The sequence below is a fragment of the Cygnus atratus genome, chromosome 5 (genome assembly GCF_013377495.2).
Source record: "Cygnus atratus isolate AKBS03 ecotype Queensland, Australia chromosome 5, CAtr_DNAZoo_HiC_assembly, whole genome shotgun sequence".
Lineage (NCBI taxonomy): Eukaryota > Metazoa > Chordata > Aves > Anseriformes > Anatidae > Cygnus > Cygnus atratus.
This window is the reverse complement of record NC_066366.1, coordinates 47,490,213-47,514,808: the sequence shown is the minus strand read 5'-3', so window position 1 is coordinate 47,514,808 and position 24,596 is coordinate 47,490,213. Positions and strand designations below refer to the sequence as shown.

Genomic DNA, 24,596 nt, shown 5'->3' with positions numbered 1-24,596 from the left:
AAGTCAACTGTGTAGCTCAGATTACTTCCACTTTTGTAGGCTGGGCTGCAGAGTGCTGTGGGAAGCAGTATTTCAGGAAACAGCACGGTGAAAGAGTATGAGCTGTGCTCACCCAGGAGAGTGTGACTTGCCCTTGTTTCCGCTGCGATGCTTGTCTTTGCAAATGGCAGATGTTTCTTTTTCACAGCTTTCATCCTTATTTTGCTTCTTGTCAGCAACTGAGTCTAATTGCACTGTATGTGCGGTGTCCTATTGACTGTGTTCCTCATCTGGAAATGGCAAATTTTCTGTGAAACAAAATGATACCGTCTTAAGTTGTCATTTTTCTCCAGATTAAGGCACACTGAGGTGGGTTCTCTCTGTACCTGCTCACTGCATTGCACAGGGAGCAGCAGTGAGGTCCTGCAGGCAGAAAATGCTATTTTTGGTTCTGTACTTTAAAAGCTTATCTTTTCTTGCTCGTCCTAACATTGTGTGCTTTATCTAGTCATGCTTTAAAGCTACTATGAATTTCTGCATTTAAAACACTTCCCCACAAAGCAGTAGGCTCTCTTTGGTAGAGAGATAAGTAGGAAGAACTCGTCCCATGTCACAGCTCTGAAAATAAAGCTCCTGGCAAATTACTGTTGCTTCCTTCTCACTTTGCTTTAAATTTAAGCTCTTGCAGGGGCTTTTAGGGTTGGCATCTGGCAAGAAGTGCCTGCAAGTGGCTCCAGTGCTGGGCCTGGCAAATGCTCTTCTGAAAGGCCCGGGGAGTGTCAGGGAAAGGGTTGGCCATGTCCTCTCCAATGCTTATTTTCTCTAAAGATCAGCAGGCCTCCTCCAGAAGGTAAAGTCTGAACTGTGAAAACAGATAATTTTTTATTTGTGTAATGGCAGAAACACTGTCAGGACTCCAGCTGCTGACGAATGGACAAACAAGCTGTTTCTCATGAAGGTTACCATGAGTTTTAGCTGCACTAAACATAAGATTTCCTTCCCCAAAGCACCATTCTTTTCATGGGAAATACTTTGCTAATTCGTGTCCTGTGGCCTTCCATTGCTATAGAGCATAAGTGTGCTACAGGGACTGCCTTATAAAATGGGCTATGTGAAGATTTAACGACTGCTGTGATATTTTTAATAACCCGGTGAACAGCGTACTCTTCTCTCTGTATTTGAAAGAGCACGAAGAGAGGAAACCTGTGATGAGAAATGGTCATATGAATAATTTATTTGACATAAAACTGTTTTGTATCTTGACAAAAATCTTGTAACCCTGTGACAGTGGAGCTCCTGAGGCAGCACAGTTTGGTTCCAGGGCAATGTGTTTTTTTATCTTCATTTCTCCTTTTGTAGCAGCAGTCTTGTTTACTCTTAGATATCAGAATTCATCATTAATAATTATACATCAGGAGTTTTCTATCTCTACCAGCAATTATTTTGCCATTGTGCATTGCACATTTGCAGAGCGAACAATAGACAATTTATTGTATATTTCATAAGAAAGATATGGCCAGGAAACATTTACGTTTTTGTGAATAAACTCAAAGAATGTAAGACCCAAACAACAGAAATATGTACAGGTTTGGCTTTTGATTGCATTTTTACCCAGTAAAAATGACATTAGGATTAGAACTAGATTTTCCAAAATTAGATTTTCTGGGGAAAAAGAAAAAAAAAAAAAAGGTTAACTCAACTTTTCTGTAGTTAGAAGACAGTATGCAAAAGAGGTATTTAATACCATCAGGGAGCCATCCAGTATTTATGCAGATTTGACATTTTCTTCTTTCTCCACTGTTTGCACCTGGAGCCCAGGGTGAGCAACCTCCCTGTGTTTGCCGTCTCTAAATGTCTCCGTCTGGGCAGCTCTTCGTTCAGGGCCTGTGCATACACAAAATGGCGAGGACCTCCAGCCTGATGTAATATGAAAGGCTGTTTGGCATTCGCGGCCCTGGTGTTACCTTGCCGTGCAAACAAGTGGCCTCCTCTCCCTCCTGAGGCACATGAGGCACATGCCAGCCCCCCACAGAAGTCCCAGCACGGGGACTGTCGTGGCAGGAGCAGGAGGTGACACCGGGACAGGGAAGATGCTGTGGCCCAGAGGAGAAGTGCTGTGAACCCAGCAAGTGCCTCAGGTCTCTGCACAGCTCTGGTCCACCAAGCACCCGTGAGCGCTGCTGAGGGGCAAAACCTGTGAAGGTTTCTGTCCTGTGACCCCTCCTGCACGCTGCCCCTCACTGTCGGTTAGGGAGGACTCTGAGCAAAAAGCTCATGGGGTGCAAGCATCCATAAAGCAGGTCAGCTCATGCAAAAAGCATTAATTTGTAATAATAGCAGCAGCAGCTGTCTTGGCAGCCTTGTTTTGCCCATAGGACGATGGAAGACTACCACGTTCACTCGCACCTTGCACAGATGTTTTAGCTCCCATTCCTTCCAGACAGCCCAAGCCTTGGGGGGAAGGAAGAAAAAAGGACAAAATTTATAGCAACAATATGCCACATTGCTGTGTGGTGATAGGAAATGTTGAGTACTGACCATCAGCTGCTGTCAGAGGACACCAAGCACCCACCAGGATCCCCCTGCTAATGAGCTCAGCCAAGTCCGTGCTCCTCAGCTGGCTTGAGGAGAGTGGCCAAAGAGGAATGGACACTGTGGCTTCACCAGCACCATGGAAGAAGCCTGGGCAAGCCTACATTTTTATGTAAATCACAAATGTGAATTTGAACCATGAAAAAACACCACCTCAGAGCTACAAAAGCTGAAGGACAGGTTAAAGCCACAGTCTCCAGGGCTCGTGCAGGCTGTGGGGCTCCCTGGCCGAGCAGCTGCTCCACCAGCCCTCCTGCTGCCTGTGCCCTGTGCCAGGGGACAACCAGCCCAGGGTAAAGGGCTGCTTCAGCAGCAAGATGGCATCTGCATGCAGGGAGAGAGTGCATGGCTAAATCAGGAATCCGCACAGTGATGATCTGTCTTCAGTAATCTCTTCAGGGCTTCCTATTCCCCTTTGCTTTTTGTCAGCTAGGAAGGGTGTGCAGGTGATGGGGAGGGGAGACTGCTGAGTTTCAGGTGGACCTGCAAGGACTCTTCTGTTCACTGTGCCCTCATTAGTGCTCTTGAGGGGCACACTTCCCACAGATCCAAGCACTTAAATTAGCACCACTTCAGTGCTATTTAGCACATATTCTTTCATATTTGAATTTGGAAAGAAGCTTTCTGGTCCTCTCTCTGATCTAGGAGATACTTGTTGGAGCAATGTTGGTATCAGCTAACATTGATTCAGATCTGTCTGCTAGTTTGCCTTTTGTCAACATTACCAAGAGTTTAGACACCGTGATTTGCACTTTCTTCCATCTACACTGTGCAGTCAGCTGAGAAGACGGCCCTTGTGGAACCGCTCACAGCACAATCTGCCCCTTTCATGCTCCGTCCTGCTCCCTCCTTCCAGAGGAGCTCATTCACACATGGCCTCCAGCAACTCCTACTGCTCCAGCAGGAGCCCAAAATACCTGTTTGTGTGTTTGTGACTTCCCTTAGTGAAATGAATATTTGATAGATTATGGAAATGACTCGTGGCAATGACACCTACCATGGTTATCGACACAGTATCAGTGAACTCGGCAGTGCTACATCCTATTTTCAATACAATCCTTTCCTTTATTCTCTCAGTCATTTCTGGTACTGCTTATTGTCTTTGTCCCCCAGCACCTCTGCAGCATGGTGCCATTTAAGATGGTGATGCCTTCTCCCCAGAGCAGCTTCCCAGATGGTTCTTAGCTGCTTTTTGGTGTCATGCACACCCTAGCCACCAGCTGGGCTACATCGACTGTCTGCTGTCTTACAGGGCTACACAAGCAAAGATCTTGCTGCTGATCCAGCCTGTGCAGACCTTTTGCTTCCTTTGAGTCCCTTTGCATTGGGTCCAGGGTAGCAGGACCCAGAAAGGCAGCGTGAGCTCGTGCCATATGAGCACAGGGTCCCTTTAGGCAGCATAAGCACCCCTGCACAGTACAAACACACAATCTTGTGGCTGTTCAGAGCCCTCCTATGCCACCCATGTCCACCAACAAATCCAGCCTTCTGTTTGTTACATGTAGGGTCACAAAGCAGAAAACCACACGCTGTAAATGCACAATGAACATGCACTGTAGGGGAAATGGGACTGGAAGGTGTCCAAAGAATATGTCTCTTGCTTAGCAGGAGCGATTTAGCTTCTGTGAGCTGCTGCGAGCATCTCAGTGAATATTATTGCAAACAATCTCTACTGCCACCATAAATTTTAGAAATCACAGAGACTTAAAATGTTCTAGAGATTCCAGTGTATTAAAGCAGGAGGCGGTGGAGATGGATAAAATTAAATGCTGCGTGTCTACTGTTGTGATGTTCTCCTAAACCTCTAGAGCATAGAAAAAGGACATTGGGTTAAATACAAGTTATCAGGCTGGAAAAGGTTGAAATTCTTGCCACGGTCAGAATGATCAATTAAATGGAAGGTAATTTCTTTTCCAAATGTGTGCACTGGGACAAGTCCAAAGCATCCAGCTGACAAGCGCCACCAAAATGGACTGACTATTTCTCTTCAAGCAAATGGAAAATCTGAACCACCTCCAGGGTTTTGGGGGCTTTGTGGCAATGTTGGCCTGAATGGAGTTGAAGCTCGTCTGAGGAACACATTTCTCTGGGAAAATGAAAGTTGATGCCATCGACAGCTGTACAGGCAAATAAATGCTTTGGGGTCCCATGGACAAAAAGTCACCGAGCATACAGTGTGGCAGGATGAACACATCCTGAGAGAAAAGATGAAATTAGGTCATCAACCTGAGGGAAGAGGAGAAACCACACTTGCTATTTGTTAGTGATTCTTAGATTGCTTTGTAACATGGATCAAAAATGACTTCTATTTCTAGCCTGTTTTTAAGAAAAAAAAATATTTTTGCAACTCTTATTCTAGAAGCTAAAGGTATTTCCTACTTCAGCTGCCATATGCCACCCTGCTCCAGCTATACAGCCAGTCTGTAACTCGCAGGAAGGGGCTGGTGCTCCCTGTCATAACCTCACTGGTAGCACTGCCAACACCTGAGCATCCCACATGCCAACAAAGGGAGGCAGCAAGCAGCCTCCTGACCCTCCAGGATGCAGGAAAAGCCCTGGGGCACCACGATCTTCTTAACAACTTTCTTTGAAAGGTAAGACAAGTCTTAAAATAACTGCCTGGGCTGTTTTTGGTTCATTGTGCTTTTTATCAAGTGTATATTTAGCTGCTAAAGCTTAGCTAAAGCCTCATTGGAGATGTTATATTCATACTGAAGCTTGTCCATGTAAGAGAGCAGCTCTGAGCACAGCTGGGAGCACCACAGGGTGGTTTCTCCTTGCCCACTGAGAAGTGTTCAGCGTGAGTGCTCTCATTTCTCAGCAACTGTGAGGGGCTATCACCTCTGCTGTTCCTCTGCTGTTAGCAGTTTCATCACCAAAGTAGAGACAAAAATAGTTAAAGAACCAACCAAACAAAAACAACCTGAAATCAGGATTGGGAAAAAAAAAAAAAAAAGTTGTTTTACTACAGCTGTAATCAACTAATGGGAAAAGCATCTCCATCTACCTGCTGTGGATATGTATGGGGGGAGAAAAGAGTGAAAAAAGCACTTATCTTTCCTGTACATAGCTCCTCTGTTATACTTAAACACAGAATTGTTATACTCAGTGTGCCTGCTGATAGGATGAAGCAGCAGAAAAAGATTATGACGTGACCGTGTCTATCATGGGCTTTCAAACGTGCATGGCTGCGATGAGAGGAGCCATGCCATTCCCAGGAAGGTGATGACATGACATTTGCCTGTGCTCTGTGGAGCCCATAGAGGCCAGCAGATTTATGGTCCACCACAAACAATTCGAGGACTGTTAAAATACCTGCTGTGGTGTTTTAAACCAGAGCTCAAGTGGGGCTTCTAAAGGGGGAAGGAGAATTTGTTTATAGTACGTACATCTTAGAGTCACATCTAGCAAGAGTGGTTATGTTTCCTCGGGGTGCTTGGATAGACTTGTATGGGTAACACTCGCCTGCTGGCCTATGGTGATAAACATGTCATTGTGCTGCAGCAGAACTCCATCTTGGCAAAGCCTGCTATGTTGCCAGGTGAAAATCTCTGAGACCCAGAGGTGCTTAGTATCACAGGAGAATATTGTTTCCTGTCTAAATAATACTTTGCGGGTTTTCTCATGCTCTTCTTTGTTCAAGAGACTTGTGCCTGAATTACTTTCCGTTCATCCAGAAATGAAAGGTACTTTGCCAGAAAGGGATTTGCTTATCACCGGTGTTAGCTGACATTGCATCACTGACTTATTTTGCAGCACAATAAGGTCCACCAAGATAACACGATATAGAATCATAGAATCATTAATGCTGGAAAAGACCTTTAAGATCATCTGGTCCAACCATCATGAAGTTACAGATGACAATATGACGTGAGGCATGGGGTACTCCAAGACAGAAACAACTCTCTTTGTAAATTTGCAGCAGCCCTAAACTTTAGTAAATTCCAGCAAGCGGAGAAAATCGTGTGAGCTGCCTCTCATCCTCTCTCTCTGTTGAAAGCTCACCCTTTCTGTGACTCCACAGTGACTTTGTGCCCCATGTTGCATATTGGAGTGTGCTTGGGCAGTCTCATCTGAAAACATAGCAAATGGCACTTCTGAGAACTCCCTGGGGTGGGGCGGAACAGGATGGCATCTTACTGGGTCTTTTACTCAGCTTGTTTGGTGTCCTGGCAGGCAGCTGCTTTTCCCCTACAGTTATCTTGAACTGATTTTTGACCCACATTTTAGACTGTCCAATTCTGCCCCTGCTCAAGAGGCATAGCTGATACCCGCCGATAAGTTTCCTCAGCAACCATTCCTTGCTGTTTGGAGTGAAGCTGCATGTCCTCGTTTAGGCAAGTAGGTTGGTATGAGAGGTTCTTCTAAGCTCTGGACTTCTTGCCGCCTACGACTGGGAAACAATTAGTTCGGTCAAAAGCACCTGCCACAGATGCCATTCACACCCTCTAGCATCCCTGGTGACAAAGTGGGTATTGGAGGAGGCAAAATGGCCACGGTTCCACTGGTGTGGGAGTGCAATTGGTAGACACTGGGCGAGGGGCAGGCGAAGGGGAGGACATGAGTGAACTTGCAATCACCTATTAGAAGGACGACAAGCAGAAGATAGTGAGAGTGATTACACATAAAATCTTTCACAGAAGATACTGTGGCTTTTTTACCTCAAAACTTGATGCTGCTCTGGCAGGTAATCAATTGTCAAGCACAAACTGTGTTCATTAAAAAGAGCAACTGTTTTTAAAAGTTTGGCCCACATGATATCAGAGATCTGACTGACCCCAAAATCTCTAGCCTGCAAAGACAGGAACCAATCAAAGGGAAAAAGAAAGAGATAAAGGCAAAGAAAATCGGATCATTATCCAAAGTTTTAGAGTGACTCAACTGGCGCCTACTGGCAAACTGCTCTTACCCTGTCCAAATGACCTCTGACGTTGCTTTTTGCAGCTAAAATGATCGACAAATATTAACTGTGAATTCTGATGAATTTCAGCTAGTTTTGTGACTGGTGTTTTGGCTCTGACATCTTGCAAAACAATCAAAATCCATTAATAAACCTATCCCTTCACTATCAACTTTTAAATGGACTCAGCCATCAGAAAGATCCCAGGAACGGGGCTGGTGTGAAGACTGCCTGCCATTGCTGTTAGCAGCCATAAACTATACAGCCCTTTCCTGTAGGGAGGTAGAAACTCTAAGACCTCCCAGCAATCTGCTTTAAGTCCAGACAACATTGTTGTGGACACTGTCTCCCTGTAGATTGAAAAATTCTGCATGTTGGTTTTTTTATTATATTTTTTTTTCTCCCAAGGGGCTTTATGAATGCTGGCTGGACACAGCTGGAGCTGTGCTACAGGTTAGAGGAACAATGATTTCTGTGTTACAGAAATGCTGCCTGCAATATTAAGGTCACACTGTCCTAACATGATTCCACCACAGAGATGAATACAGATTGTGATGCACACTGTTACGCCGTGTCGTACTGAATTAACTGAAGGCGGTTTGCCCCAGGGTCTGCCAATTCATCTGTTCACTGGAGCTCACCCCGAATCAACATAAAACAAAATCGAAAGATTCTTCCACGACAAACCGCCTGCTCATTCATCTGTTGTTTCACTGCGGTGCTGTTCTCATTACCACATTTGATTTAATTTGTACGTGTGCTAGTCATGGAAAAAAATAAAAATTACCATCATACCCTTGCTTTGGGGCGTGAAAGGTCAACAAAGCAAATAGCTGCTGCCTTTTGGGGCAATCAAAACACACTGTGTAAGATTAATGGCTTGCTTTAAATTAAGGAGCTAAAAAGGTTTTAATCCTTACTTAGAGGTGTGTGTGTTTTAAATTAATTTACAAAGGAATATTGTATAAAGGATTCCTTATCATACATGGGCCTTTTCCCTTTCAAAATCCACACACATCCCAATATTAAAAGAATAATCGTGTTAGATCTATGTTCTAAGGAGTACGGTTTCCTAAAAAGTTATTCAGATCATCAACTTGAGTAGTGATCGCTGTAGGTGGGATCTTATAAAAACACCTCTAAGGAATAACTGAGCCACCACACAATGGATTAAAAACTTTATTTCTATTAAAAGTTTCAGTTTCAGCCCATGTAGAAAGAATTTTATTTACTATGCAACTTTAAAAATACTTTGAATTAATAATATGACACTCAAAAATTCTCAACAGTTGTGTTTAAACTGCTAAGACAAACATTTTTTTTCTGATAGCTTAGTAAGTTTAGCACTGTCAACTGAAACGATGTAAGTGTAGTAGATCAAAGGACAGAAGTTCCTTTTTAATTCTTCCTCTCTAGCAGAAAGTAAAATCTAATTTAGGTAATGAAAATGACTGATAACTAAGGTTCTGTCATCATTAGCTTGTGATAAAATTTTTACAATATAAAGTTCAGTGTGGAAAAAAGGAGATTTCCACTAAAGATGCTGCATCTATTCAACAGATAATGCTTTTGCATTTCACAACACGTTGTGACACCAGTTTGTTACTGTGTTGCTAACCATCATCTCCAGACCGCTTTCTGACTTCCCTAAGATCCCCAGCACGTACCTTCATCAGCTACAACAACCAGACAAATACAAGGGTTTGGAAATAATGAATAGCAAAAAGGAAGATATAATATTCATGTGTGTTTAGGGTTGCTCCCTAAGCCAATACAATCCATAAGCATGAAGATTTTTAAAGGATGTTAGAATGCCTTAACATCCCACATTTCTTAAAGGTCAAGTTGGGAAATCATGCCAATTTATCACTTTTAGTTACAACACAAAGATAAGCGACAAAGTCTTTGCTTGTTATTAGCAGCATTCATGTAGTTAGGATGATCCGAACAATTATTTAGCAACAGTGCTTACCTGGCAGCACAGGTAACCACCCAGTCACCGTTTCATTCTCAGTCATTAGTAGTTAACTCTGCAAGCTTCTTACTGACATATCCTCTTCCCTCAGTGAAATGAAGATTAAGCTCTCTCAGTAAAAAGGAGTGCATGTATTTCTGCTATTTAGTACCACTTCTGCTGAGTCTTTCAAAATACTTTATGGCCTCTGACTCTTATTTTCAAGGCAAAAAGGTTGCAATTTTAATTTATGTAAGTAAACATGACAAACCATACAAACTGGAATTTATTTCATTCGTAAAGTACAACAAGGAATATAAGAACTTCTGTTTTGCATCTGTGTTTTTAGATGCATTTTTGGTTACTTTAATTTTAAAACTTAACATTCTGTAAGAAAGTATATTATCAAAAGCATGTTTGAAGACCAGTTAGGAAATATTCTTAGTCTGTGTTGTTTGACAGATTGTCACACAGGAATATTTTAAAACTTTTTTTTTCTGCAGGAAAGTCAGAAAAAAATCTTTTAAAATCCTCATTAATCTTAAATTAGGACTTACTTGTTAATATATCAGACAAGCATTTGAAAGTTGCATATTGGCAATATCCTGCCACTCTTGTATTCTCAGTTGTATGTAGTTGCAACACGTTCTAGCTTCCTTTTGATAAGTCATGAGTTTTAAGATGACACACGCTAATTAGGACTCTTGAACCTTTTCTGCTACTCTAAGTAGCATAGGTTTTGCAACAGGAATTGATGAAGTATAGTTTATCTACTTACAATAAAATGCAGGGGACATTAACTCTGGCTAACTTTAATTTATTTTTACATGTTAAAAATATGTCATCAGAGCATAGCAAAGCGCTCTTTTAATCTTTTGATGAGCTGTTGTGTATCAACATGGCCTGGGAATGCTTCCGCTGACTTTTGAGCAGCTGTGTAACTCCTCTGAAGATCTCCAACCTATAAGAAACACACAAACTAGTTTTGGAAATGCAAGCACTACAGTATTTGCATCATATATTCTGTAAAGTACAGTTCTGATACTCACAAATGTTTAAACATAGCTGGTCCTCAGACGCAACAAATAAAACAGACAGTATGCAATTTTTCAGACTCAGGGTAATGTCCCTCTTACTTTAAGGGGTGAGAAGAAAAAGAAGTGTTTGTTGTTGTTTTTTTTTTTCAATGGGAGGGATGCATCAAGACAGTCATTTTATATCTTACCTGACTTCTTGGAGAAAGGACAAAGTACCCTATGCTCAGTGCTTAAAGTTAGGAGGAATACAAAATGGAAGACTTGGTTTTAAATTCCATAAATGTTGTCTTATAAATATAGAAAGGGGAGAGCCAATCAGGCCTCTGCAAAGGTCACAACTCCATGTGATCTGCAACCTCACAGAGAGGAAGGATAGCACACAGAGCTGATGAGATGTATATTGCTCCTCTGTTGCTTGTAGAAGTATGTTTCCACATTAGGAAAAAGTAAAGTTGGGAGCAAATAGATATCATTTCTTGGAAGAGGGAAGTGTATGTAAGGAGAGCACCTCAGAAAGTGGGTTCAGAAAAAAAAGAACGCAAAAGTTTGGGACCCCATCTAGAAAAAGTGATAGCTTCCGGATGGAAAGGGAGAAGCAGCGGAAAGTGGCAGTAGGAGACCTTTGCTGCCTGTGTGTCTGTCAACACAGAGCTTCAGTAGAGCAAGAATTCTCTGGAGGAGAAGAAAACCAGGGTCCTGGCCAGAGAAGTTACGTCTTATAAACCATGACCTTACACTGAATCTAAGAATTGCATTATCAGACTGCATACACAGTTAGTTGACCTTGCCATTTGTCTTCTTCCACAGCCTGTGCAGTTCCTCTGTGCAAAAGCTATATAACAAGACATTTGCAGACTAGGATTTACTCCTTAATCAGTAAGCATATAATGCAATTATTCCAAGCCATATTCTGTTTCACAATGAAGAGGATATGCTTACAAAGTAATGGGTTGTTCACTCCTTGATGCATGTACTTCAGTATCTGTAGGAGTTGGGCTGCCCACACAACACAGACTCATAACAGAATCTTGAAGGTATCGGCACAAGCCAAGAAATATTCTTTTTCTTGTAAAAATTTTGGGACTTGTACAAGTTTCTCCTTATTAATAGTAATGTCAGACGCTGTTAATTCGATGTCTGAGACACCCATTATGAAAGAAAATATTAACACACAAAATTCAGTGGTCATAAAGCTGAAGAACAGATACTCCTTTTGAGATTACTAAGGCCATGGGATGAATGATTGGTATTCCATATTTATATATATATTATATAATTACTGATAAATCATCTGATACTGATAAATCATCTGATACTATTTTAGTTCACATTCTGAAAAAGCCGATGACTGTAAAGAGTGTAGATGGAATTATTAATGGACTGTCCATCTTCTGTGCATTTGGAGAACTGCAAAGTTACTATATGGCTAGTTGGCCTCACATTCTCAAAACCAAACATTTGAATGGCTACTTTTATACACCTTCTGGGTATTAAAATGTAACTTCAGTTTTATCTTGAGTTTGTGCACTACATACTCATAGAATCATAGAATCATTCAGGTTGGAAAAGACCTCTAAGATCATCTAGTCCAACCTTCAACCTAGTACTAAATTCTGCAACTAAACCATGCTACTAAATTTCATATATACAGGTTTCTTGAAGACCTTCAGGGATGGTGGCTCAACCACTTCCCTGGGCAGCCTATTCCAATGCTGCGCAACCCTTTCAGTAAAGAAATTTCTCCGAATATCCAACCTAAATATTGTTTTGTCTTAGCTATTTGGAACTCTGAGTAATAACAATAAAAACTCAACTGCCCCACCAAGGCTCAATTTTTAGATTTTAAAATAGGACAGTACATTACCTTCTCTGAGAGTATTGCAAAATTAAAATGGGGCTCATACATATGAGGTGCTAAATATGAAGCAGTCTGCAACAAAGCTCTTGCCTGTGTAGAGAAAGAAAAAAAAATGTAGTGAAATCTGCAAGGGAGGGAGGGTAACAAGAATCTAAAGCAATTTTCATCTTTCTTGAAAGAAATCATTTTGAGTTCTCTTTACTAGGCCTTTGCTAATAATGCCACACTACATATGGGTTACACTACATATAAGTTACACCAATAGTACATCTACGCATAATACAGTTTAAAAGTAATGAAATGAGTAAGACTCTTGATAGAGTCAGAAAGGCCATGTTGGGACCATATTTAATCAGGCAATTCAGCTCATATACTGAATATAGTCATTAAAAAAAAGGCAGTTAAAGTCCCACTGAATGTATCTATTGTCTCTGACAGCACTGTGTAATAGTGATTCAGTCTTAAACATCCCCAGAAACCTAAACTTTATCATAAAAATGAAACAGTTTTCACATTCAGCATTTTGAATAAAAGCCTTCAAGGCTATTTTCACACTTCCTATTAGCATAAAAACAAAACAAAACAAAACAAAAGAATGTGAGATCAAGGTGGTTTATAAGACATCCAGAACCAGGTAAATAATTAATATTATGCTCCTCTGTTATTGTCCCTGCAGCTTTGTTTGTGTGTGGAATTGAAATGGCCAAGTCGTGCTTTCCTCAGTGCTTAGACAGCAGAGCTTTCATCACTGTCTCTTTAGGGATGAAGGGAGAGTTGAAGGGATGGACAGATGTGTGTGTGACCATACATTCTCTCGAATGACCGCACATGTTAGTTTGCTCAGCCTAAACTGCCCAGACTTTTGGAGAAATACAATAAAATGATCCTTCCATGAAAGAAAGAAAAAAAAAAGAAAGAAAAGCAAAAGACCCTTGGGGCTGAGGTGGACTTTTAAACAAATCACTGAGGGAATATGAAGCTGTAAAACTTGACATTACTCAATACATTAAACATTAAACAGTCTACTTGCTGGATTCAATCTTTTTTATGATCAGCAAAAGAGTAGTGTTAAAAACTAACTAAAAAATTAAGAATCAAAAGGTGCATTCTCGTGCCATAAATTCAATAAAAAATTCATGTCAACTTGTGAATGCTTTCACAAAAAAATGGAGAGTTCTGAAAACATATCAGATCTTTTAACAGCAATGGTATCTACTAACTCTTTGGAAAGGCAGAGCAAAGAATTTAATAAAAATTCCTTAATTTGACAATGTTGAGTAAATGCATGTAATAACATTGTAAAATAAAATAAAAACAAAGATAAGCTAAGTATCTTCGTATTTTTTATTTTCCTATGCATACATTTATTGCTGTGATCCTGAATTTTTATTATTCATGTGATACAAGAAGAAATTTGAAATTTTAAAGCTGAAATATAAAATGGACATAAAACATTTCATTATAATGGGAAGGCTCTGGAATCCTAACTATTATCAGTGACAACCTACATAGAAATTGGATAGAAATTCCACCTGGGTTTTAAATATCAGTAGCATGGCTGAAACCAAACTGAAACCAAAACCGAACTTCATTTGTCACTGAAAACATCCAGTGTTGGGTTCATTTCAATGTTTCCATGACAATTGCCAGCCCACCTGAATAAAGTAATCTTCTAAGAACTATTTGCTCTTCAAAAAGATTTTCAAAAAAGTCTTTATATAATATTGTAGCTCTCTGATGTATACATGAATCCATCACAATAGTCTTGCTCCCATTCAGAAAGATTAAAACAGTCCACAGTAGCTTTAACGGACCAACAAACAGATATTAACTTTCATTGTATGTGTATAAAAATTACTGCTTTCAATCCACTGCGCATGTCAATTATATAGCTAATTGCAACCCAACACAGCATACTCACATTAAGTAAAATGAACCACCAAAGTTACTGATGTGAAAGTGTTTCACAAGAACCTGCTGCTTTGGGACTAAACTCGAAAGCAGTCTCCTTGTTGAAAAAATCTTTTAAGAGGTGATCTGATTGTTGTTTTCTGTTGCCCAACAAAAGCATACTATCTACATTTTTAATTGAATATATAGTCAAAGTTGTAATTTAAGTGATGATTATAGTGTGATAGAGTTTGTTATAGGCATCAATTTAGAAAAAAAGATCTCAACAACTGCAAAGTCACTGCAAACCTTATTCATCTTGGATGCATCATTTGGATATGCCTAAGAATAAGCAGTTTAATGGGAGACAGCATGACAATGTGGAGGTTACACTGAACCATGCATAAAACTTATCATTTTTTGTGCCTATAGTAGTAATCTTCAAGTACAAACAGGCCAAAGAAAGCATTCTGCTTAGGCTGAGGTTAACACCAACCTGCTCGATGTGACCTTTTTGCATTTCCAGTACAGCCAAGTTATTGTAAGCTTCCGCATAGTCGTTATTGTTGACTAATGTCAGCTTGAAACACTGGTAAGCCAGATTCAAGTCTCCTATCCCCTGAAAGTAAGATTGTATTTTAATTTGTGAAAAGATTGGAAACAACATGCATCTGTTTTGTTGTCGTGGTTATCTTTTCATCCATATGTACTACCATGAAATGCAAATTACAATAAAAACATGCTGATCAGAACCATATGTGCTTTCTTCCCAGACCATCTCATTTGCTTCTTATTCTTTACCCAGACAGAATTGTTCCTCTCCAGCACAAATTTACATGCCTTAAGTGAGATTCTTCATCTAACTGAATGCTTAGATGGCTAAAGTGTCATCTAAAGACCATGCTATACACTACCCTTTTAGCAGGGTAAGAAAAATAGAGACATCTCCAGGGGAAAAGTCATCTTGCTTCTCTGTCTATAAATGGATTAAAAAACAAACAAACAAACACATATAAGCCTACTTATTAGAAGACAAAAACAAAGGGAGATTAATCTCTTTGTATGGAGACATTGTCTACACGTTAATGTTCTAGTTTTATGACCAATGCTGATACAGCATCAGGTTAAACCTTAAAAGTGAAAAATGCTGAAAAATATATGCATATCAGTTCAAATTTCAGTGTTTTAGGTGGTATAAATTAACGTGTTCATCCTAGTTGATGCACAATCAAGATGAACAGTTGAGTTTCTCTCTGACTTAAGTTAAATGGCAATCAGCATTTGGACAGAACCCATGCGAGAAAGCTAGCAAAACATTATTGGGTAACTTTATTCTGGACAGATAAACAGAAATCTAACATAACTTCTGGAATAACATCTGCAAAAATGGGCAACGAATGAAAATTAGTGTATGAATTTAAGAAATTTGATGACACAATTAAAAAATATCTCTGTTGCTGCCTACAAGACAGACGACTAGGTATTTTAGTGTCTGTTCCATGATGCTCAATAGGCACTTTTTATGACAACAAAATTAATCTATTGCTCCATGTCATATAAATAACAGCTCAGAGAAAAAACATCTTGAATTCAATTTTATGTCAGGTTAGCTTGTATTGCAGCAAAGGCCCTCAAGAGCTGGTATGTGTTACAAATTTTCAGAAAGAAAGGAAGGTTAAAGATGGTTAGGAAGGGAGAATCTTTTAGCAGGAGTAAACTACATTCTGTGATGATGTACAGAGCTTTTTTCTTTTCCCCTTCCTCTCTCTGAAGTGCAAATAAACCCTTAATTAAGTCTGTACTATACTTTATCCAATACACTAGCAGGTTTCATATTTCAAAGCAGGACAATGATTCCTTCCTAGATATCTATTTTCCAGTTTCTGTAAAATCTTACTTATTCAGAAGGATTGTTAATATTTTTCATACCACAGCCACGTGTCCCAAGTTGTACCACACATCTGCCGTCTCTTCCTCATTTTCAGCCAAAAACAGTGCACGTTCAAATGAAGTTAGTGTCATATCATATTGCTGGGCATAGAAGCAACAGAGGCCCAGATTGTTAAAAAGCTGGCAGTTATAGACACCCATCTGCAGGAGCCGCCTAGATTGAAAGAAAATATTTCTTATTTTTTATATTAATTTCAAATATGAGTTAAATTCCAAATGACAAAATTCTCTCCTCCTTCCTCCCTATACCAAGAGTGTAATAGCCATGTACCTTAACTTTATTTTGAGCTCTCAGACAATTTTGTTACAGTTTCACACTTGGTAAAGGTTTCATGAAGGGCAGTGCAGAGCATTTCTGATTAGTAGAATCAGAGCTGTGCAAAACAGTCTTTGTGTAAATTAAATGACTTCTGGCATTTTGACTGTCACATGATCTGACTTTACTGTCAGACAGAGATGTACACTGACTTTCTCCATTTCTTCTTTCCAAACCCTTGACCTCAATCAAGCTGTAAATGCTGCAGTTAATTTTCATAACTCTTCAGGCTTCAAATTTTTGCTTGATTCCTGTCCTACAGCACTGCTTTAATTGCTGCTAGTACATCTAGCGTATGAATCTACATTGATCTTACATGTGAAGCATAAGTCAAATTTTGATTCAAATTGATATTGTTTACGTGTCTTTTAGGATGGATGTTTTATAAAAATGCTGTTTATTAACATTAGTTTTATAAAAATGCTGTTTATTAACATTAATAGGGAAAATAGGTATGCTAAGAGGGCCAGGGAAGAGAGATGATGTCTTCAGCATCACTGAGTTTCTGAACCTAAAGCATAAAAAACCTCAGGTACAACAGAAGTGACATGGCAGTGCTTAGACTAACTTCATCTGTTCTTAGACTTACGAACATGAGTCAGACTCATTTGCAACCTGTCTCAAAATAAAAAGCAAGCAGCATCGTTTAACATTGTCTTCTTATTTCTTTCAGTAAAACATAGGGGAACCCCAGCTCACATTCAAGTAAGAGGTTTTGTGGTCACAACTGCCTATGACTACAGGTGGAGTTTTTCAAAAACGACTCCTTTCCAAAGGGCTGAATAGGAAGTCCATTTGCTTCCTGAAAGCAAATGAAGTTGAGAGTAAGGCTCAGCATTCTTAAACTGCCTCATGTTGTGAAAGATCATTTCTTGTTTATTAACTGAACTATTTATATATATTTATATATATAATTACATATCTATAATATATATAATTATAAATATATATATTTATTAACTGAACTGTTTTGATAATCTGTTGATACAAGCTTCAAGCACAATGATGACAAATCTTTAAAAGAGATACTTATCACTTGCAGGGAATATATGTACGTTGGTGAGTTGGTGTGCTAATTTTATGGTTATATTTCTCCAAAAAGCTTGATCAACCTCCCACGTTAGTCTTCCAGTGCTCTTGTATGCTATCAGCATTACAAAAATCAACCCTTTGTATTACCCTCTGATGTGTCCAGTTCCCCCTTCCTCCCCACAAGTGCATATACCTGTAAAACCGCAGAGCTATCTCAGGCTGGTCTGAATAAAAACGGTTGCTGCCAATGCATGCAATAGCTTCCACGTGAGTATTGTCTTGTTTTAAGACTTCTTTATAGTACTCTGTAGCTGAGGAAATATTGTTCATTTCCTATACAATGGGAAAAAAATCAAATTAATTCTACTTTTTATCACCAATTTTTATATTAAAACTTACTAAAATGTCAATCTATTGAGTGCTTTATCTGTGCCCTGTACAGTATTTAACTGAGATTAATTATGTATGCCCCTGCAGTTCTCTAACTGTTGTTACAATGCATCTAACTGTTGTACAATGCAACATCACTAATTGGCAACTTCACAAGTGTCACACACACGGACAAGAAGAAGGCATATTCATTTATCAGTGCCAGCTGTACCTGTCTTAACTCTATGCCATTGGTACAAAAAAAGGTGGTTTTTGTTGTTGTTGTTGTTCTTGCTGTTTTGTTTGGTTTTGTTTTTAAGGAAAAAAGATTGGTCATAAGCTTAGTATGTGCAATGGGTATTTGCTATGTTTTCACAATGCCTTGTGATATATGAGTACTGTACAGCTGATTTCCCAGTATGGTAACATACAGAAGATTTATTTCCCCAGTCAATGTCTCAATTACTTTCAATGCTTTGTAAATCAACTTAAGAATTTCTCTGAACATAAATGACAATATAATGGCATACCAAGAATTATTATGTGCCTTTGAAAACAGAAATCATGGATTTACTACCAAAACTTGTACTGGGTAGGATACACCAGTTAAGAGAACTATATTTTATCAAAAAATATGCTTGGATGTATGCTAGTTGGAAGATGAATTAGGGTGGACTCCTTGCTGTAAATGTCACACTGTTTCTAAGAAGTACAAGTCACCAGAGGACTCTGCCCCATATTAGAAGAAAATAAACTAAAATGGTTTAAACACACTTCTGTGGTTAGAGAGGAATAATTTCTACCTATGTGCTGTAGATGTACTGTACTCTTAACCTGACTAAAGAACAAGCTTTTTTTTTAACCTATACAGCACATTTAGCCATGAAAATATGTATTTATTTCCATTAAGTGAAACAGTATTAAAGCAGTCCATTTACAAATAACATTTAAAAAAAAAAACAAACAAACAAGTAAGGTCTACAACTCTTCCCATAGCCAAAAGGTAGAGACAGAGAAGAAAAGCTCTGATTAAGATGCCTGATGCGCACATTTCACTTGTGAGTGTATGTAATAAGAACAACCCTGTGCTGCAGTACAAATCTTTGCTAATAAAGCTATAATCCTGCACTCAGGTGTCAGTGCAAAAGTATATTCTGTCAAGTATATGCAGCCTTTTATAATTCCGTAAAGGGTTATGCAATGTTATGTATGTTTCAGCAAAATCATATCCATATTTAAAACTGCTTAGCAATTCAGGAAGAAAAGCCTCCAAAAATTATGCAACTGTTTTCTTCCTTGCTGAAGGACAAAAAGGATTTAATATGAAAATGGATTAATGCTTAGGGGTTAGATGAGAATGATGAGAACAGGAAAGAATGCCAAGTATCAATGTAGACAAAAAAAATTTCATGACATGTTTAAAACTTTGGTTTTGGAATAGCATCATTACCAACTTTTAGTGTAGCACAATATTAAGCCTACTGACATGAAAATACACTTTTAAAATGCAAAATACATGGTTACCAAGCTAAAACGAAATGACTACTTTAAAACTAATCCTACTTAAAATAACATCTACTTCAAAACTAAGAAACACATTCCAACTGTTCTCACTGGCTTAAGAAATCAACAGTGGCTTACAGCACAATAAAGACAGCATTGATCCATCGACTATCTTGCTGTTTAATCCTGCCAGTGGGCTGTTGGTGACTTGAGCAGTTTTAGTCCGATGAAAAACATATGAACTTGACCAAGCTACACAGACAATATCTGGACCACTTGACTAAATGTGGTGATGGTTCTGTATGTCTGAACAAGGTCTCCGTAGTGTGATTAACCATTTAAACAAACAAGCATGCAAGACTCCCCTGACATTACTTTGGTATCTTAGATAATGTTACCTGTTTTGCATTAGTGATACTAGAAATCAGTGTAGTTAATTTTTGATGCCCTTACATTTATATTCAACTATGGGCTCTTTTTCTTGCTTGAGCAGCTAACCTTGGCCATAATTGCATAGTGCATGCATACCTCGTAGATTCTGGCAATTCCACAAAGAAGAGTCACTTCTCCAGGAAATCGTTCTAATCCTTGCTTAAAAAGGTTTAATGCTGTTACAGGCTGGTCCAAGCGCATATACACCTATGCAAATAAAGAGTGTACATAAATTTCAAATGTCTTTACATTCATACTGCTGTTTGACAAGGGAGGTTAAATGGAAGGAATGACACCTCACTTTATGCAGTAAAACATTAGCAGAGATGGTGAATAATACTAGGAAAATATTGGAGTTAATACTGAAAAAAATCTCTGTAATATAGAGAAAATAGGCTAAATAAGATAATTAAATTTGCACGCATGTCATCTAGACATTATTAATTCATCTGGACATTACTAATAAACTAAAGAAGTTATCTATTATCATATCAAAAATATACTTTAACACTAAGGTGAAGGTATTACCTTGAATATTTTCCTGATTAATATATTTTTAAAACTATACATTTGGGCTTGAAAGAACTGGATCTTCTGGTTGATAGTGCTGGAATAACAAAATATTTTATTTAGTTAAATAAGACTGCACTGCACCAGGCACTGACGCTTTCAAATCTCCTTAGTGCTCTGACAACTTTCCCTGTCCTAAATAATAAAGTCCCTTAGCAGCAAGAAGGCAGTTTGGTCCTTGTGATTTTGGCTTCTCTGTTGATTCTGACAACATCTGATGTAGATAATTTTGCATGAGAACTGGAGAGAGAGCATCAATGTGTTGACAGAGACCACCTGTACAGCTGTCTGAGAGTACAACTCTAAAGCCCTCCTGTTGTGGGGTAGGCTAACAACAGCTACAGCAAAGGGAAAATCCCCACACACCTACTTTGGGAAACTAGATGACTACAGTGATTAATCTGTCTCCCACTGAGTGGAAAAGTGTTTTGAGTGTTCCTGTTGGTGAAATATTACATTAAATAATAATACTTGATGTAAGTGAAAAAGGGAAACAATCTGTGACTGGTATCTTTCTGGAAAAAAAAAAGAAAAAAAAAAAACACCTTGTGATGAAATGGAGGAAAAATATCAATTTAACTGAACACCCAAGAAACCTCCAAATGCATTTTCTGTATCTGCCCTTAAGCCTCAGGGAGGTTTTTTTATGATGGGGTGGGAGTTGGGACTTGGTAGACTTGGACTGCTCCAATGACATCATCAATTAATATGCTGTAAGTCATCTATCTATTCCTAATGAATTTTATATCTGGGTATCTAAAACAGACTTCAAATCATTTGCTATAGTTTTTCATTTATAAGCTATTCAGCAGCTGCTGATGAATTTAATGTCTGCATTGAATTTTAAACTTCAAGTAAACATCTCCATTGTGACTGTCATGCTCCATTCACCTTCCTTTAATCAAGACTAGAAGTTTTATATTCTTTTAGTAACAGTTTACTACTATGAAATTACTCTTTACAGAGTCAGATGAAAGAGAATAAACGATATTTGGGTATAACTTCTTAATTAGGAAGAACCTTGGCTGATCATTTTACTCCTAATTATCACCAGTGCGAGTGACTTGTATAATGATTCCTAAGTCTGCTTTATAAGCCAGTGCATACTGACATACCTTCAAATAACTTTTTTCTTTTTTGAACTGAGAATTTTAATAAGCTGGGTTTTTTGTTTGCTTGTTTGGTTTTCGACCTGATCTAGCTATGAAGCACAGCTATCTTCATATTCTTAGGGCAAAAGAGGTAAAAAATGGAGGTCAGGGAACTCCACAAGTTCTGTTCCTTTTAAAAATCTTTTTATCTTTCTTTATGAAGTATGTTTTCCCTCTATCTGTGGTATAAAAAATCCCATTTCCAGCCCTGCTGGGTCATGAAATATTTTGTAACTCCTCAGCAATATTCTTTTTTTATTTTTTATTTTTCTTTCAATCTTTTATCCTTCCATAAATTACATTTCAAGGGAGAGTTAGCTTTGAGGAAAATATAAAAAAAATGATTCTGATAACTGTTGTTATACAGACTATAACCAGAAAACAAATTGGTACTCTGGTATCAGTCAGTTTACACAGAACTTGATGCACGCCTATTATTTTTTAATGGTTGCTTAACTCAAGACTTTTTTTTTCAGTATTGTCAGATTTAGCTAGAACTCAGTGCCCTACCCTATTGCCTGTCCACCAACAGTCACTAAATCATGTTGTGTGATGCCTTATACTTGAGCTAGCTGGTCTATGGAGTGGGAGGTGGAAGTTCAAATAGGAGCTCCTACTTGTGCTACTGGGGGAGGGAGGCTATTAAGGGGCGGAGCGCATAATAAATCACCGTTAATCCAATTACTCTGCCAATTTAATCACTCTGTGTAGCTCATGAATTTTGCAGAGTGACTCCTGCTAGTGACAGAAATCTAAAATGACTAAGCTGAATTGAATAAACTACCTCAAAGTGCTGTACTGAAGACAAGTCTTCAGATATCAATGGTGACAATTTAAATAACTAAAAGTAAACAGCTCAAGGAATGTAAAGGTACAGCAAGTATCATAATATGAATATATTTTGGATTGACTTGAGTCAGGTGGCTTGAAGGCAGCTGACAGAGCAACTGATTTCATCTCTTTCTAGGATGAGAAGAAGGAAAATGCAGTTTTAGTTTCTCAGGCAACATCTTGAATATCTTTGAAAATGTTCAGTCTGATACATATCTCTGCAAACAAGTAATTCTGAGGCTTACCTGTACTACTTGTTTTTTTAAAGCTTTTAATGCCTTTATTTTGACAGAACATTCTCTGCTTCAAGGTCTCTGACTGCTTCCTTTAACTCACTTTGTTTTGATTTTGCTTGTGAAACTAGGATTTTGAGCTTCACTCTTCACTTACTGATTTATTGCACTAGTTTCCTAGGGGATCACAGATAGCTATACTTTTCTTCCTACTGAAACTCCAATAATTCTTTAGCTGTGTAATCCTCATTGGAACTTGGACCAAAGAACATACTGAGGTAGCAGAAGGGTTTTTCATGAAATAAGCAAACTCCAAAATCTTTTTTTAAACTATACACTTCAATTTCAACTGTAAGTAGGTATTGTCTCAGGTCCACGTGGAGATCACACACTATTAAACTCAAGAGCTTATCAAGCTCAATACTCAACTATTCTGGTGTATGAACTTCACTGGGAAAGGCTGGAATTTCACTTCATTCTGAAATAAGCAAATTGGTGACTTACTTTTGCCAAATACAAGATTGTATCAACCATGTCCTGTTGCTTGAGAGCAGACTTGAATTGTTTTTCAGCTTCACGATATAATCCTAACCTAAAGAGACAACAGATAGATGCAGAAGGTTGTTTTCTGGATTATTTTTTTAATAAAAGCTTATTAAGTAATGAAGCAGGGCACACTAAACCAAAGAGAACTGTCCAAAAGCATACTTTAAGGTCATTTATTTGTGTGCATGTGAACAAAACCCATGAATATATTATTATAAAGACAAGCATTTAAAATTATGAAAAAATCAAATTCATTAAATCGTAATTCTACAAAAGACAACAATAAGCAACTCTGGTTGTCTAACAGAGTTGCTCCCCGACTGACTGTAAAAAATCTTTTTGACTGACCACATAATTTTAACATTCTTTTAGTATTAACCATTTGTTACTCTTTCTTGAAAACATAAAAACACAACCATAAAAAATCCTGCCAAGAAAAGGGATATTGCTAACATTAGACCATTTTCAGTCTTCGTTCATCCGCGGTCCCCATATGTTTCCCTGTGAAGACACAGAACTCAGCTTAACATGTTTAAGCTTACCAACAATAGGTTTCTCTTCTCAGTTACTTCTGTAAATAAGTAATCCATGGCTCCACATGAAAACTGCTGCTTTACATATAGTAGTAGAAGCCTCTGCCATTTTGGTTAAATTATAGTTCGAAATGACAATAGGACATTGTTAGCTGTTTTCACATAGGTTTGGAGGGGAAGGTAAGAATTTCTGGGCCCTGTTCGAGTCTCCAGATGGGAATGTGTTCTGGCTGGCCCGACGCTGCTTCTGGTTTTCATCTTCAGGAACAGACATGACAGAGGCCCAGTCCTGTCTCTCTAAGCTACCACATCTCATTGTAATGCTGTATTTCTACTTGTTAGGCCTCCCTGCCCAGCCCAAAGTTGCCCCCTTTATCATTTTTTCCTTCATCGCCCATGATTGCTCATCTACACTTGCTCCCCTCAAGCTTTCATTTTCCTTTCACAACATTTGTCAGTTTGTCTTCTGAACACCACAGAGACTTTGCCCTGGTTGTTCCCTTACTCTCCCAGTTCCTCGTCAGCAGAAGACACTTTCTCTTAGCCTCATCTCAGAAATAACAAAACTTCTGTTGCTAATATTAAAAATCTTAAATTGTGTGTTGAAAAAAATGCTGTACTGTGAACTACACCACAGCTCAGTCTTGAGCTCATGTAAATCACTTGCTTTCTCTCCGGGGGGGCGGGGGGCATATGGAAAATGAAGCTCACAGAAGTCTGTTTCATCTTAAAAGCACTTGTTTTGAAGTGTTACTGTAGAACAGACTATTTAGCAGTGATACATAAATGCTGCATAAACTACAAAATTAAGTGGATTGTACCATTTCAGCAATAGCAAAAAGTTACACTTTCCCAAACACAAATTGCTTTTTCTTTTCTTCTGCCAAAGAGCACATATACTTGGTGAAGAAACACAAAAC

General features: G+C 38.6%; 1 protein-coding gene across 2 annotated transcripts in view; it reads right to left on the bottom strand.

The window, feature by feature from the left end:
• Positions 1-8,633: 8,633 nt before the first annotated feature.
• Positions 8,634-24,596, bottom strand: part of TTC8 (tetratricopeptide repeat domain 8) — a 44,458-nt gene continuing 28,495 nt past the window's right edge. Inside the window, exons 9-15 of one of the 2 annotated variants that reach the window (XM_035539745.2) lie at positions 23,102-23,189; positions 19,909-20,019; positions 17,702-17,841; positions 16,140-16,314; positions 14,707-14,829; positions 12,327-12,410; positions 8,634-10,386 (exon numbers count right to left, since the gene is read on the bottom strand). In XM_035539745.2, coding sequence (XP_035395638.1) covers positions 10,270-10,386; positions 12,327-12,410; positions 14,707-14,829; positions 16,140-16,314; positions 17,702-17,841; positions 19,909-20,019; positions 23,102-23,189 — 838 coding nt within the window. In that variant the 3' untranslated portion in view covers positions 8,634-10,269. The remainder of the gene's footprint in view (positions 10,387-12,326; positions 12,411-14,706; positions 14,830-16,139; positions 16,315-17,701; positions 17,842-19,908; positions 20,020-23,101; positions 23,190-24,596) is intronic. The other variant, XM_035539746.2, reaches the window with a different exon arrangement.